At 38.7% G+C, this 17,587-nt stretch overlaps 1 protein-coding gene across 1 annotated transcript; it reads left to right on the top strand.

Annotated features, from left to right (window-relative positions):
- The first annotated feature begins 1,849 nt into the window (after window positions 1-1,849).
- LOC106747154 (nitric oxide synthase-interacting protein homolog) lies at window positions 1,850-3,788 on the top strand. Its single transcript, XM_014624490.1, has 5 exons — window positions 1,850-2,162; window positions 2,239-2,350; window positions 2,961-3,349; window positions 3,428-3,536; window positions 3,630-3,788. The coding sequence occupies exons 1-5, from the start codon at window positions 1,987-1,989 to the stop codon at window positions 3,699-3,701; spliced, it is 858 nt and encodes a 285-aa protein (XP_014479976.1). The 5' UTR covers window positions 1,850-1,986; the 3' UTR covers window positions 3,702-3,788.
- The last annotated feature ends 13,799 nt before the right edge of the window (window positions 3,789-17,587 follow it).

Genomic DNA, 17,587 nt, shown 5'->3' with positions numbered 1-17,587 from the left:
AAGAGAGAGATGGATGCCGAGTGTCCTATCTGTCTCTTTCTAGTTGAGCGCTGTGATTGGTTGTTACAATGAGCCGCCAAGACGACCACGCGACGTCAGGAGGGGAGAAAGCAGACTAAAATTTCGTTTTGTAAATATGCGTGCACATGTGTGTAGAATTAAAATTCGTTAAATATTCGAACGTAACAAACTAATAATTGGACGCGATTTGTTTAAAAATGAGGCATTGTTTGAAATGCAAGGCGAAGTCTTATCCTGGATGTAACCGCAGTTTTCACTCGTAAGAAAGTACAAATACGTAACCTCAAATAATTATATGTTATTTTTTCCTACATTTAAAAAAATATGTAAATGTTGTAGGCTACCGAAGGATGTAGATATAAGGCGTAAATGGTTGAATATACTTCAACTACCTTTGTATTTTGAAGTGAAAACAGCATATATTTGCAGTGATCATTTTAGCAATGACAGTTTCTTTGAATTGGATGGAGAAAAATGTATAGCTATATCGTCGTTGGCGCGGCAGCCAATCCCAGCGCGTGATTAGAAAGAGACAGATAGGACACTCGGCATCCATCTCTCTCTTTGCCTCTATCACTTCCACTTACAGGTAGCATATATCCCTTGTTCCCTCTATTCTTATATCTCTATGGTTGTAACGTTCGGACTTATTTTGAAACATTAATAATATATTAGTATAGATCGGAGGCCGACTTGTCTGATTTCAGACATCACTAGGTTAGATATTCACTAGGTATAGATGTTTTATCCCTATGTTACTAGATGTAAGTATATGTATATTCGCGCACGTTAAATATTATAATTAAAATTATAACGCCGAAGAAACGACGTGTCGTTAGAGAGTCTTAAAATCGATGGATCAACTATAGACAAGAGAAACCGTAATCTCTCAATGCGATAAGGCATCCCGTTGCTAATATAAACAGGAGCATGAAACCTAAATCCAAACACCACTCAAGACCGACGCGGCGATATCGACGCGGTGACATCACACCGATGGAATGAATTTCTTCCGTCTCCATGACTCCATTAGCCAACCAGAAAACGACTCTCAGCGACAAAGCAACGTATAAAAACGCGCGCATTCGTTAAGAAGGCCATTCTTTTCTCGTAATTAGCTTTTGGTATTTGTATACTTATATACTTTGGAATATATTAGGCGTAAAATCCGACTGTGTAGCAATTATTTTTGTCTACCCCTCATTTCTCGAACGTTGTGAAATCGAAATTGGAATCGCGGACCGCATCATTCCGCGCAGCGCCGGAACATCCGAGACCGAGCCAAGAGAACGAGCGGCTCTGATTTCTCACCAGATTCATCGATCGTTTCGCCAGACTCCGGAGACCCAGGGTAAACTCGGTGAAAAGCAGAGTGACCTAAAAGCGGAGTCATCGCTCTGTTGACCGTCCACGTAAGTTACTGATTTTACTACTTTCAAATTTCTTATATAGTTATCTATCGTGGACGTAACACTGTACTATATGCTATTGCACTGCGAAAACGAACAGCATTGATGACGTCATGATGATGTCATTCTCGATAAAAAGAACGCTTTAGTGTAAACTCCTTGCACTGGTGTGCACTAGTGCAGAAAGTGTTTCGAAAAAAAACAGATCTATAGTCTGTTCTTTATATAGCTGTACTTGATGCACTAATTCAGAAAAATTACGTATACTGAAGCGTGATGGCTTCTGTCCACAGGATGCGGAAATGCTTGCTGCGCGGCAAGAAGAGACGCGAGTCGGGTATGATTTTGGAACGCAGCCCTGAGAAATATATGACGGATTTAAAAATTTCGAGTTGGCGACACTGATTTTAACATTTTGAGTTGGTAACACTGCTTAAAGTGCACTCTTTATAGCCGAAGTCGTTGCAGTTTTGTGTAAAGGGAATTTCTAATTTAAGAAAATAAAAGGATATTTTCTCGAAGGGAGAGGCTTATTTCGTGAATAGTCAATATCGAAATGACGCGACACGCGAGGAATTGTACTGCGGGTGCAGTTTATACGTACCACGAAAAGAAAAAAGACGCAGCGGCATCAGGTTATGGTACCAATACCCAACGTGTCGGTAAAGATTCCGTCAAAGATTTCGATTGCTGTTGTCTAATGCTACAACCTTGCAGGAATCCAGTGATAACGTATGAATGCGAAATGTGTCACGCGATTTTGTCACCACTTGAATTGTTGCGATATTGATTCATATTGTCATTACAGGAAACACGGTTATTTATTTGACAAAGAGGCAATATTGGAGTATTTCCTGGCCAAAAAGAAGGAATATGCGAGAAAACTGAAAGAATACGAGAAGCAGAAGCAACAGGGAAAAGTAAGCAAAAATCACAAGGATATGTTTTGCAAACCCACAAAAATATATATGCACTTTCTTGCTTCGTCATCAAACAAAATGATTATAGCAAGGGATCAGGAGCCTTAAATACATTTAATTTTTCTTCTTTAACTCGAACATTTTTAACAAAGTTAGTCTTTGTCAAAAAAATATAACGAACAATACTGTGAATATACATTTATCATAAAACTTCATAAAGAAAATGAAAATTTTATCATATAATTAATGTGTCATATTTGTCATATTAGACACTGTTTATAAGGAATTTATTAAAATCGGAAGGAAATGATTTTAATAAATTCCTTTCTAAATTCCTTTTTAACCCTTAGCTGACACACGGGGTTAAAAGTACCCCAGAATGTTTTTGAACGCAAATTTTTCATAGTTGCACGCCAAATTTGGTTCTGTGGCGTCACCTAGTATTAGTCGAGGCTTGACCCAATATTGATAAATAAAACAATTATACACATTTTTTCTTGCTGGGGTCCAAAATATCCCCTATAGCACGTACGTTATTATTTTAACGTGTGTCAGCTAAGGGTTAAATAAAGCTGTACAATGTTTACATTATTGCTTAATTTTGTAATAGGAGCAAACCGCTAAAGAAGAGCTGAAGAAATTACAGAATTATCTCAGCAGTGGGCAAGATATCACCAGTTCTTTGAATGGTTCCAATACTAAGGATAAAGGTTCAGTGTCTAATATGACAAATGGCAGGGACAAAGTATTACCGAGCTTTTGGATACCTTCCAAAACACCAGAAGCAAAGGAAGCTTTCTTACAAAAACCTGATAGCACTATTTATTGTCCTGTCAGTGGAAATCCGTTGAAAATGAAAGACCTGATTCCCGTAAAATTCACAGAAGTTAAGGATCCAGATGACAAAAGATCGCTTATTGTGAAACAAGCGCGATACATGTGCCCTATCACACATGACATCTTAGGCAATAGCATTCCCTGTGCTGTGATAAAAACAAGGTAAGAGTAGCTACATTTAGAGATTTTTTTTTATCTGAATAACAAGTCATATTGCGTCATTTAAACATTTTTACATAGTGGTGATATAGTCACTATGGAGTGCGTAGATAAATTGATAAAAAAGGATTGGATCAACCCTCTGGACAATTCCAAATTGAAGCCATCCGATATCATTCCTCTACAAAGGGTAATTATATTGTATTAATGCGACACATTTTCTAGACAAAATTATATAATGTAAACAACTGAGAAATAATCATTTGGGTTTATTATGTTGCAGGGTGGCACCGGTTATGCATCTGTTAATGATTCGTTGGAGGGTAAACACGAAAGACCGGTGCTGCAAGCGTGAAGAACTCGATACTCATATATAGTTTTTCTTTTCTTTATAAAATGTATTTAAGAATTCTTTTTTTAATAAAATATATTTAAGAATTAACGTTTTCTTGTCTCTCGCTTCTTAATTCAATTTGATGTCGCTGTGAATGCGTTTTAAAATGGGCTAATAGATTGAATATTTATAACTTGTGTAACATGAACTATAAATTCGTATTGCCAGCGCATTTCGGAACGCAATTAGAAGGATACCGAGTCGATAAATCGGAAACGCTATTAAAAACTCCCGCCAAGTGCAACGAATTACTCGAATCCACCCTGAAATTTCAGGGTGGGGAATCTTTCTCTTGAGGGAGGGGGTGCACCTAACTGAACTTTCCGAACGATACTACTGTCGTCACTTCGGTATCACCGAAACGTTTCCTGAACGGCGCATGTCTCCACGGGTGCACCCGTGACTCTTTCCGAACGCAGCCTTAGTGGCGCCATCTCGATTGAGATATAGTTTTTTGAACGGAGCTCGTTGAGAACGCGCGCTCCGCCGGGTAAGCGGCAATCTGCGGTGTGGCGTTTGACAATCGCTGTCGCGTTCTCGGTGGCCGCGCGCGTGTTCGAAAAGACGGTTCCCGCGCGCGTTCCGTGCGTGCGTGCGTGCGTTCTTGCGAACCCTCTGGGACTGGCGCGCCGAAATCGCACGTCGGTTGTCATGTGGATCTACGCAGCGTGCGAGACGAAAAGGGCATCGGAAAGAACGACGACGATAATAACGACAACAAAGAGGTGAGAGGAACGCTTCTCGTGCGTTTTCGCATTCCCGAGAGGGATTCACCGGAATTTCCGTCTTCCTTCTTTTTTTCTCGCGTCTCGAGCGGTCATGGCAAACAGACAGCTGACGATGAACGTAGCAAGTAGCGCGTGCCGGTTCGTCGGAATAAGGCTAGGAAAAAATCTCCGCTGATTCGAGCGTGCATTACAGACTTTCTAGACGGCGGTGACGGTAGAAGTTCTCACGAATGAAAATGTCGGAGAAGACCTCCCGCTCCTTCGGGTTTCCTTCGGGTCGCGGATACGAAGCACCTCGCGGCAATTCCACGAGATTCGACCGGCCTCGGAAGAGATGCGCGCGCGAATTGGTCATCGAAGGGGAGGCGGTTCCTCCTCTGCGACTCGAAAAGGCTGTGCTGTTTTACCTGGGGGCAGGAAAGCGCGGGAAGTGGAGTTCTTACGGCGCCGGGATCCGCGGTTTAATATGCAAGATCGAACTTCCGTGTTCTCTCCTCCGGCGTGCGTTCCACGAGATAATCGAATTTTTCGGGCCCGTTCGCTTTGCACGCGCCCCGTGCAATTGAAGCGAGCGGGCGAAGCGGGTCGGAGCGAGAGTGAGTGGTTCAATGGCTGGAGGAACCGAAGGCGACATATCACAATATCATTCTGTGCCGCACACAGTTCGCAGACGATGATATAACACCGTCGCGGCTCTTATCACCGGCGCGCACACAAGAGGAATGCATTTATACATACAGAGAGGCAGGTACTGGTCGGGGGACTCGTGCATTTGTACGAAAGCGTGCAACACGCGCGCGCGCGCCTCCGTGTGTTACGCGTATTCTCCGCAGTACATCGTCCTCGGACCTTTCGCGTCCTGGGCGAAACGAAGCCAGCGAGGGAGTTTTGGGTCGCGACTCGGAACTTTTCCCCAGATTACTTTCGGATTCGTTCTACCACAACTGTAGAACGTTCTACGCTGGCAGCGTGATACTTTTCAAATAATGTCTCTGATAGATAGTGCACGTTGAAAAAGTGTTATGTAACTCTATAATCTATGTAGGTTTATTTAATATCTTGCTTCTATTCGAGCCGATAAGAAAGTCTCTCTCTTGGGGGGAAGGGAAAGATACAAACAGTTTCCTCGTGAAGTTGCGTGCTCTTCGCGACACTTCTTGGCGCTTTTCGGTGACGTCGAAATGTATGTGCACACAGCAAGAACGCATTATGCAAGATGTTCGTTAGATAAACGGGGATTGGATTTCCATGACAGATATCCCGATGAATCCGAAAATGATTGGATAAAAATTAAAATTAGACAACGCGGAAATTCGTGTTAATTCAGAGTACGAGAGGCAACGAGAGATTTTCGTAACAACCGAAATTTTTCCGCGAATTAAGTTTCGTGAACATAGGCGAATAGATAACGAATCTAAATTGCTAATTGATTTCATGCAATTTTTACATAGACGGAATTTCTATTTTGTTCTGACTTGCGTAGATAAGCGATTGAAAATTTGGAAACGTAACGGAACAAAAGTATACAACTAAGTGAAAAATAGTCTTGAATCAAGATAAATATTCTCGTTATATAAGCAAGAATATTATAATATTCATAGAAGATTTTTAATTTTGAATTGAGTGCAAATAATATTTGCATCAATATAAATTTAATCGAGATTATCGATTTAAAAATCAAGATTAAAAATCTCTTAAGAAGATTATAATATTCTTGCTTATGTATGAGAATATCTATTCTTGATTTAAAACTAATTTATTTTCTGTACACTAAGAGAAAAATATCTAAGAAATAAAAAATATTTATTCAGTGGGTGTACTAATAATTTATATTTATACAAAGACACATATTTCCACATTGGGAAAATATTTGTCTCGGATTAAAAAATATATATTTCCTTAAATCTATAGCTTTTCACAAACGGAATAATCTGTTTGTTTAAATATATATTTAAATAAAAGAATTTAGATTTAAGTAATTATATTATTTTAGTACACCGAACATATAAATATTTTTATCTTTTATATTTTTCTTCTCTCAATGTAGGTATTTTGATGCGTGTACCGCGGGAAGATTGATATCAGATTGTATTATTGTCACTTCTCATACTATATACTATATTATTCCGGGGCATCCCCTAGATACACATACTAGCTCGAAAAGCGCAAACGGATGTGCGTCCCGCTATCCTCCGTTCCAACGCTCGTCGTCCGTCGTCGCGGAATATATAAGTGAAAAATTATGCTATGCGTATCAGTCGCCTGTTGCATAATGGTTAAAAACGATGAGATCTGCAGGACTGAACGGCGATATGATTACGTAAGCGACGAGTCAGTTGAAAAACTCGTGAAAAATATAATACATGAAGTTTCATAGCTCCCTCCCTTCCTCCTTCTCTCTCTCTCTCTCTCTTTTCCGCTCGCGTGCGCGAACAGCGATTATATTTTTAAAGATGTACAATATACTAAGACGTTGCGTGATATCTCGATAAGAGTCCATTTTTCGGATGATAAGCATCCTCCGTCGCTGCGTCGTTCTCGACCTCTCTACTCCTCTCTGTTTACTAATTCGATGCGGCCTCTTAAAAAGATAATTAACGTTATATACGTCCATTACATTGACCGGTTGCATAACAGAAATCCAAGGAAAAGCTCGGAGAATAATTCTTTCTATTACACGAGCGACGTGATACGGGTGTATGACCGGCCGCCGGTAGATTTCCGTGTTCTTTTATGAATCCGCACAGCTTGATCCTTTCTCGGGTGCCCGTGTTCTCTCGTGTCCTCGAGTGTTCTGATCAGAAAACGCGATCTAAGCTACATGATCTGAATGCTGAGCGTGATTAATTCTTCTCGGTCGATTAATTAATTCCAACGTGTCGGAGAGAGTTCGATTAGTTTCCACACTGACAGAAAAAATATCTAAGAGATGAAAAATATTTATTCAGCGGATATCAATAATATATTTACTTGAATCTACATGCTTTCGTTTAAATATAAAATAAAAACTGTTCGCTTCCAAACATAAAAAACTACAGATTTAAGAGAATGTACATTTGAATCGAAATTTTAGTTCTATATTAAGCCTTCAAATGAAGAAAACGGCAATAACTTCCCCATTTATAGCACCAAAGGAGCATAATAGAACCTTTAAACATTTAATGTAGAGAGACTTAAAATAGGAAAAATTTTGACTTGGGTATTACCGAAATTTTGATATTACTCTGACTCTCTTAAGGATAGTTTACGCCAATTTAAACTGCCTATAAACTAATAAATAATAAAAATCTACTTTGACGATACTGAAGCTTTTTAACTTTTTTCTTGAACTTTTAATTCTATAGGTTGAATTGTAATGCTACCTTCAATAGCCTATTTTGGCACTAAAAAACAGTGAAATTTAACACATCATCAAGATCAAAGTAGGGATTATATTATATTATAAAAATAGAAATTCATTTTACTATTTTAGTCTCTACTATGGTGTAGAATTATAGATTTAACATCGGGCCAAAATTTTGACTTAGGTTTTCTTATTAGAAAAAAATTTTTTCTTAGTATAAAAATATGTACATTGTAAATAAATATACTATTGGTACCCATCGAATAAATATTTTTTGCTTTTTAGATATTTTCTGCTTCAGTGCAGGCGCGATTCGTTTTTCAATTCCGCCAGATCCGAATCGTCATCACGTGTTGTTCGATATCGACGTTGCGGCCAATTCTCAAATTGCGAAAGTGTCAGGCCAAAGTCTGCCTAAAGACACATTAAACGGACTTTAATCCTTTCGTAATCTCATAATCAAGCGCATTTCCCCTCTTTTCCCCGTTTCTCGGTCCGCCCGAAGCTTAGTTTCCGGCGGAGAGGACGCCGGCTTTCGACCGTTTGGAAAATGATGGTTCATCCGTTCTCGATCTGCCGAGAATGCGTCACCTTAACGAGCGTCGAGACGCATTCTTCGCGCACTGTGATCGGCCGATGTGTACTTTCACCGTACGACTTCTTCTTCTGCCGACGTCGTTTCCGACAGCTGGACGACCGCGTGGTTTTTCCGCGTATTACCTCGGAAAGTAGATTACTTATTCAAGGTTGGCCGAGGGAAGCCATCGTCCAACCATGTTGGCAGCCACGCAAGTGTAATCGATGATTCAGTTTTCCCGACCGGCCGTCCCTCCTTCAGCGGATTCGCGCGCTCTCTCGCCGATATCGTTACGTAAAGATCGCACGCGACTCGGACGAGCGGATCCGATCGTTTCAATCGTAACCGACTGACAAAGAAACCGTATTATTGAAGGCGCCATGCCGGAAGCGGGTTCGCCGCGAGCGATGCACGTGATAGCCGCTCGTACGAACGAGAGCGCGAAAGGGCTCGAGACGCATCGCGACAGTTTCGGTGGAACCTGTAGAATTTAAGTATATTTTAATAGTTTATAATAAATACTTACTTAAATACAGTAATACTTTAACTTGCAAATGAATTGCTGGATGTAAATATAACGTGATTGAAAATTTAAGAGACGATTTACTAAAATTATATAATACTTGTTTTCCATTGAGGAAACCTAATAGGTTTAAATTTGGATTTTGCTGCGATTGTTTTAACACATACATATAAATGTCTACTTATACGAAGGAAATATCACATTATATATAGTCAATTATATTTTCTACTTGTAGTAAATATTTGTCAAGGAGTGTGAGAGTAAACATTTTGCTTGGGTCAAGCAAATATTACTTAAAGTAGCACTTTTTTCAATATAGGCGTAAACTATCCTTAAGAGCGTCAGAGTAACATCGAAATTTTTCGATTCGGGTGGACGTCCTGAAAAAACGAAAGGTCTGGACGACGGAAGTTGCGTTGTCGCAAATCGGAACGAGATTCTTGTTAAATCCGGGCGCGCAGGGTTGCTATTTGGCGCGCGAGACTGTTTGATCGCGGCGAGTCGCGAGAGGGGCTGCCCTCGGTGGGAAAATGACCGCGCCATGCCCGAGAATTGCTTTGATATGAGGTAATGCGCACCGCAAAACACGCAAGAAGCATTACGTAACGTTTAAGTGTGTACGGCGGCGACCGGCGGTGTGCCGCCGTAGTATATTTATTAACGAGCAATCGTAGCAGCAGCAGTTTCCGCGCGTCGCGAGCCGGCACGGCTGTCGATTTCCAAACGAGCCGCACGCCGGCTCTCCATCGTCGTCGAATTATTTATGTGGGAGGGTAATTAGCCCGATATCTGCGTGGTGGCCGATACGACCGTGGAAAAACAAGGCGGAAACGAGCCGCGTAGCTTTCGCGTCACGCTCCTGTCGCGTGCAAACACGTCGATTAACCCCTTCTCGGTTGTCCTCAGTCCAGATCCCAGGGGATTTACGAGACATCCCTATTTAAACCCGTCCGGCTATAGCGATCGCGAATTTATGCGATTGGAGCTCAGAATAATGCGATGAATACGCGAATGAGACACACGTCACATTATTCTCTTAAATGTACATTTATTGTAGAATAGAGGAGAGGCACCAAAATCGACATACTATTTTGGTTCTGGGCCTTAAAGCTCTGTTGAAGGTGTAAAATTAAATTCGATGCGCAGTAATATTTTCTACCAAAATATATAATAGTCTTGTTTAAAAAAAAATTAGTTTCCTTGCAAATATCTATTCTTTAAGATATTTGAGGATTGACGTTTTTAGAAATTAGGTCTCAAAACTGATATATTTATGACATTATAAGAACTTATCATAAAGAAATAAGATAAAATTACTGAAATTATATTATTTTGTACATTTATTATACATCCCCAGATAGCACAAAGTCCATAATTGGGACATAAGACCTCTTTAAGACATCTTAGAAACGTTTGTAAGTAAGCCCTTGCCTATAACCTTACTTTAAGACGTGAGCAGTAAGCAAATTGACCAGTTGTTTATTAAAAGAATAATTGATCATGGTTGGTCAATTTGCTTATGGCTTACGTTTTAAAACAAGATTGTAAACAAAGTCTTAGAAATGCCTTAAAGATATTTTAAGGTCGTTTTATGTCTCGATTTTGATTATCTGGATCCTTACATGTTATCTTGAATTTTACGTATCTTTTAAAATTCTAAAAATTTTACAATGTATATTGCTCTTTTTTTACACGTGGAAAGGGATTATCTGACTTTTTCCGACCATCTTAAACAAACAAACGAGGAGAACATCAATCACTGGTAACTTCAACTGTATTCTATGAAATAATATTTCACAGCAAAAGTTCAGATATGTCAGTTGAAAAAGCAATAAGCTCAAGTATGTCGGCTTACAGAACAACCTAGCCCTAACTTATTTTTGCGTGGTTTAGTGACAAAGGATAAAGATTGGCACAAGATCCAAAGCGCACGTTATAAAGTTCAAAACTTACAATGCACGTTATTTCTAAAGTTCAAAACTTACACTATACATTAGCATTGTCAAATAAATCACTGTTAATTTATGGATTTACCATACCTATGTCAGTTTGGTGCTTCTTCTCTGTTATTAAGAACTATTACAATAGCCAATAAGAGTCACTCTGAGTGACGGTTGCGATTAATAATTTTTTTTGCGGCAGGGCATCGGCGAATATTTATGTCTCCCGGTTGAAGCAGTATTCTTCACAACATTGTATGTAAAACATCAGTTGCAATTTCATAATTTATGATAGGTGCGGTTAATTCTAAATAATATTATCGGGATATAGGATCGGTTCGTGGAAGATCGAGCAACAAATGATTGTCCTGCATACGTTAAAAAAGACCGAGAGAGAATTTCTCAGCGTATGCGATACTTCGTCGACATTATTACCTTCCTGCAAGAAAAAATTATTATCGATTAATCGTAATCATCACGCAGCGTGTGATGACTCTTGTTGGCCATTATAATACTTCTTGACGATTGAATATCTGATCATTATAATCTTATAATGCCAATTTATTTCAGTATTATATTCATTAATATCAATAATATCTGAGAACCTTACAATGCCAATTTATCTCAATATTATATTTATTAATATTATAATTAATTACGCATAATATTCATTACAACATTCATTACTCAGTAAGCTAGAAACATTAATTATCTTTTGAAATATTTACTTATTTCTCGTTGGGCATTAAAAACTATATTCATAACATATATTTGAAAACATTACATATAAAATATCACTACAACAATATTTTTAGATGTATCATTTACACGTACATAAAGGCGATATCTGAGTCCGACGGCGGTCTTGGAGTTATCCGTGGTCAGTTCCCGGCCGCTTGCATACACGGCGATAACTGGGATGCCCGTAGGGAACGCGAGGCTGGTCGCGGAGCGCACATACGGCCGCCTGAAAAGGTCAAAGTATTTCAAATGCAAATCGCATTAGGCCCGCGAGGGCGCATAATATCGGTCAGTAAATGCGGGACGCGGATCCAGCCAGCCAGCCGTCGTTGACGTGCCCTCGCTCGCGCGTGATAATTATTTTCTTCGCCGGCGAGACGTGGCACGAAACGTACAAAATGCAATTTCGGTGCACGCTTCTTGCGCCTCGTTGACGAGCAGTTACGCACGTCGTGTCCGCTAACCTCGCAGCCCATTTCATTCGAATCGCTTTCCCTTAATTAATCCGTCGTTACGGCCGCTTGAAACAGTAACGGTTGTCGTTATTATTACGGATTATTGTCGCCGGTCGGCGATAATTCGCGAGAAATCAAATTACGCGCCGTGCGATGCATGAAACGCATCTAAGATATTTCGTGGACAAAACTCATTTTTTTAATGTTTCACTTCAGTGCAGCGCGTGCAGTGTTTCACGATGTCCTATAATCAAATAATCGTTACATTGTTATCATTTATTATTCTTTCATCTCTCGTCGGCAAATGTGATGCTAGTGGTATTGTTCGCTCAAAGATAACCTTTAGTCACATTTGTCACGTTGTCAAATCGTGTATGCTACATATATTAATTTAAATAGTAATTGTAGCATTATGCGTGTATTTAATACGAACGTATTCTCGAATAAATAATTTTACAAATTTTGTTTTTCTTATTTCTGAAGTGAACTAATAACTAGATTGTGAAATAAGTTTAACTTTATTTGGAAAAGTATTTCTTTGCTCCTTCTGAAAATAATTCGCATTCTTTTAATCCGTATAACAAGCCCTGTCGACATGAGGTTTGAAGATGATCAGAAAATAAAGATACTCAACTAAATAATATAAAGTCCTTCGTATTCAAGAATGTCGTAAGAGAATAAATGACGTGCCGTCTATAAGAAAGTATTTATAAGATAATCGAGTTATTTTGTATTTATCTAAAAAGGAAGCGAGATAACATGTTGAATCTCTTACAAACAGTTACTTTTCTCTCGTAAAAACGCACGTTTTCTCTATATAGCAAATCATTTTTATCAAGATTCAGAGTCTTGGTCAAAAACTTTTACTTTCGAACCACTGTGGAATGGTCGTCTCAAGTGACGTGAGTGCAATTTCAGCGAGTTCCTGTGCCGAATATAGGAAAAAGATTCGATTGGTTGTACTTTTATCCTATCTATAACGTTGCACTCACACAATATATTCCACATACAATATATTCGTGACGATATATTTACAACGTCGTGACATTCAGGGTCTGTTTTCTGTTCCTGCATTGGCTGCACTAGTTTGCACGAGTTCTCATCTCCTTCTTGAGATTTGGTAAGAAAGAAAGAAAGAAAAAGAAAGAACTAGTGCAAGCTAGTGCAGTCAATGCAGGAACAGAAAACAAATCCTCAATATCAATGGACTTCATGAGACCGTTCCATATTACACGTGCGGATTCCGTACGAATCTCTCTTACATTAAATATTAAATCACGATATATTTGTGCAAAAGGAACGAACGCGTCGGGCCGGTTAACGGGCGGTATTAATCTAGAACGCACGCGATTTAAATTTACATAACGGAATCATTGCGAATGTTTTGAACGGCCTTGATGGCGTGTGTGCGTGCTTGTTTTACGTCACAGGTCAAGTACACACAGCGGGTATCGAAGGCGAGTCGAATATCGGTGCACCGCACTTCAGGCCGATTGTGTAATCGCGCATTGATAAAAGAATAAGCAAGTCGCCTTGACATTGCCGACTTGTGTGTTGCGATCGCTTGTTGTTTTTGTCGAAAGATCGGCAGCAGCTCTTTCCGGCGGTACGATGGCGGAAAAACGCGGAAATCGCTGTTCACATGACCATGCTTCCGAACGGACTGATGAATATTTATCATCACGCTTGCGCTCTCGATCTCTTCAACGAGAGGAGCCTCAAACGGCCGTGTCGCGATTTATAGCGCTTATATCATATGTTATTTGTCGCGAACCGTTTTCATTTTCAATTCGTTGCCCGAGTAATATCGACTTTGGATCTGTATCTCTTTTTTTACTTCTCCCTCGTTCTCGTGTATGCAACTTCTCCTTTCGCAATTTCTTCTCGTTTCTCTGGTCTCGTGATTGGTACGATTTGATCGTTCACTGAGCGCGGGTGTACCACCTGCGCTTTGTTACGTGGAGGATATGCTAACGAAGCGTCGTCGTTATCTATCGACATTACACGGTTGCTCTCTACGATTACCGTAAATCTTTTTCTTTCGTGAAAAACGCATAAATTCCCCACCTGCCTTCGTGACGATCGTCGATAATAAAGAACGGATGATAATTAGGAGAAAAGTATCAAAACTGATATAGATATGGTAAACCAATATATTCATGGTTTCTCGGCTGTAAAGCACTGAAATCTGTCGAACAGATCGCAAATTTCTTTTACTGTATGAGCTGAAATGACAGTTTCTGTTTGCACCCGCGCTGTTATGTTATTAGTGTGTTAGTGTGTATTAATTATTTGAATTTTCGTTCGAAGTTTTTGTAGAGCTATCTTTTTGTGAAAATTGAAGTAAGGAGTCAGCGGTAACTAATTTATTTGACTAGTATGTTGGTTTTGGTTCTTTTTCTGTATCATTCTTGTGCATGATCCGATGTATTATCATATCGTTCGCAGGAAGTTTTCCTCTTCACAATTTATGATCGCGGCGTTTTCGATGTTACAAAGTGACCATTGCGATGTTTTCTGATATTAATAATACTCTAAATGCTCTAAACCCGCTTCTCTCCTTTGGATCGAGCACAGGTGGGCGCCGGGGTTGGTTTTGTAACTCATCAGTGTGACGTTAGGGGATGTCGTTGGCAAGGTATAATCTGTCAAATACAGGCCTCTGATGATGTTTATATAATCACGTGGTAAAATTGTTGAACACTGTACTGTCCGCATGCTTATGTAACTGAAATTCAACCGCATTCTCGCGGGAAACTCATGCAAATGTGTTACCGCCGTTGCTGCCACGCGCTCCTCTCCTTGTTATTGTCATCGTTTAAGGGCATCTTTCCATTTCGCAGTAAACTTCATCAAGCCCAAAGCTGGAAAATTTTTATCCCCTTTTGTCAGAATTCTTCCGACTCACTCATAGAGAACAAGCTGATGATTCTCTCTCTCTCTCTCTCCCTCTCTCTCTCTCTCTCTCTCTCTCTCTCTCTCTCTTTCTCTCTCTCTCTGTCTGTCTGTTTCTGTCTCTCCGTCTCTTTATTTTTCATAGATTTTCAGTATTATACAAAATATCAATTTTAACCCTTTTTTTGTCTCAGAAAATCTATTCTAAATTTTGAATCGAAATAACTCATTCGTTGTGTGTCACCTATTCACAAATCGGAAATGAATTGACACATTACGTAAGAAGTAAAATATTTTTATCGAATCAGCAATCGCGTTATGCGAGGGATAAAAGATAGCCGTCCACGATATTTATATTGTATTCGTCAGAAAAAAAACTACAACTTCCCTTATAGTTACACATAGAAAGAGGGAATGAAAGTCGATTCTACTCGTCAAGGGCGCAGATGCTCGTTGCGATGTGACAATGAAGGGTGAGATCCTAACAAGCGCTCGGTGCACCTGACACAATTTCTATGTGCCTGACGCTACGCTCATATTGAAATTATTTTGAGAAGTGACATTATACCTTTTACAGCATAATTTCCATATATCATGATATTTTTAAGATTATATTAGATTATATCGTTTTATCGTATTTTCAAATTACATTAGTCTGGCGGGAAAATACTTTTTTTCTCTTGTCATTTATACATACACTACGATATTGTTATATATATATATATACATACACTACGATAATGTAAATTTAATCTACGATTAAAAAGTTAGTTATGCGATAAAATACATATATATGTGCATGGCTTTGCATAATTAATTTTAATCTTTAATAAATTAATTAAATGTTAACTTAAATTGTTTAATTAAATTTAGTTTTGATTTAGATAACTTTTAACTTAATTAAGTTAATTTAACTAAATTAATTTTATAGGCCATTAATTTTTAGCTTAATTTCGTTAAAAAGAAAAATAAACTTACCAAACTCTGTGAAATTCTCAGTACACTTCGTATAACAAATAGTATATATACTTTGAGTGAGGTAATTTTACACCTGTATTTATTTTCTTATTTGTTTCACCTGTGTGAAACGTCGTCGGCTTTCCCCCACGTGTTGTCGCTGAATCTTAATTTACGTCTTAATTTAACGTCTCGTTCATTTGGGCGTGAAGTTTGTTCGCCTTGTTTCGTTCGCGTCTCGATGCACAAGCGACGAATCGTCGCACAGACGACGGGTGTCCAATTATAAAAATCGACGGGCGAATCAATTAAGATTTAATAACTCGAGGCTCTTTGTGTTGATTTGCTTGCAGGTACTGGCGCGGTCCAGCCAAATGAATGGGCGCATGGCAGGGCTCGATACGAATTTGAAGGTAAGAATGTGTTATTATAGGCGCCTCGTCAATTATACCTTAATGTTTTAATTCCTGTAAATGAATCAACGTATATGGTGTGAAAATCGACTGTCGAGGAGAAGAGGCGATGAAAGCCGTGAGACATCGTAAGGATGGTATGAAATTGGGAAAGATTCAATGATCGTAATTCTTTTCGTGGAGGAATATTGTGTTACGCGAGGTCGGTCAGTGTCGGTTTACCAATCAATGTCGAGAAACGAATTCCGGAATCACCGGTCAGTTCGGAATTCGAGGATATAACCGACATTCCCCCGGCGGTAATCGAAGTAAGTCGATACTTGAACACAGGAGGAGCACGAGAAATAATTATTTAAGGATGTAATGCCTATTAGTGCCATATTTTCAATGGTGCTTCAAAGGGGCAAAGTTTACTATAACATAGACTGATGCAAAAAGTTCCATAAAAATACGTGCCAGAAAGACAAATGAAAAAACGAAAAATAAAATTTGACCGAGATGACTTCGACCTCGGGGTAATGCCGGTCAACGATATGTACAGTGTATAAAACCAAAGAAGTTGTATTTTCAAAACAAAATGGTCAATAATTTGAAATTTGTATATAATGCTTGCATATTAGTGTTTAATATATATATCACAGTACTTATTTTTATAATTTAGGTAATATTAAAAATAGAAATTAAAAATAATACGTTAATCTCAAGGAATACGTATAAAAAGTATCAACTTTAGTGACAAATATCTCTCTTGAATGGTTAATCTTTTTCTAATTGCACAAGCAATGAGCAAAATAATATTTCAATATATATACACAGTACAATTTTCATCGAATTATCATCAAACTCATTTCAACTTACAACCTTCTATAAAATGGGATAACTTTTGATCCAGTCTCTGAATTCCTGTTAAACTTTTGATGTAGTTTTGAATGTAAACGTAGATTAATTTATAATTTTCTCATTATTTTAAGTTATGGGCGATATATCTTTAAGAAGATTCTAGGATCGTTCTGTTTTACTGCAAATGTCTTAGTACTATATTCGTTACCGACTGCATGGAATTAAAAATTCTTTTGCAATTACATAATTACAATACACACGTCAATGTAGGTGAGGATGGTTAACTTTATTTGAAATACGAAAAAATGTTTTATAATTCGCTAACTTTTTTTCGTTTCTCGAATAAAGTCAACTGTCCTCGCCTACATTGACGTGTATATTGTAATTGTGCAAAAGAATTTTTAATTTTGTGCAGTCAGTAACGAGTATAGTACT

The sequence above is a fragment of the Dinoponera quadriceps genome, unplaced genomic scaffold, assembly GCF_001313825.1.
Source record: "Dinoponera quadriceps isolate SergipeBrazil2010 unplaced genomic scaffold, ASM131382v1 scaffold2157, whole genome shotgun sequence".
Taxonomy (NCBI): Eukaryota; Metazoa; Arthropoda; class Insecta; order Hymenoptera; family Formicidae; genus Dinoponera; species Dinoponera quadriceps.
The sequence above is the reverse complement of the archived record's forward strand: the minus strand, read 5'-3'. Positions and strand labels throughout refer to the sequence as shown.

What these genes read in the sequence shown, in the direction of transcription:
- LOC106747154 (XM_014624490.1), top strand. Translation starts at nt 1,987, where the DNA reads ATGACGCGACACGCGAGGAATTGTACTGCGGGTGCAGTTTATACGTAC. An exon ending in TGCAGGAATCCAGTGATAAC is followed by an intron (nt 2,163 to 2,238) that starts GTATGAATGCGA and finishes TTGTCATTACAG; the next exon opens with GAAACACGGTTATTTATTTG. An exon ending in AGCAGAAGCAACAGGGAAAA is followed by an intron (nt 2,351 to 2,960) that starts GTAAGCAAAAAT and finishes ATTTTGTAATAG; the next exon opens with GAGCAAACCGCTAAAGAAGA.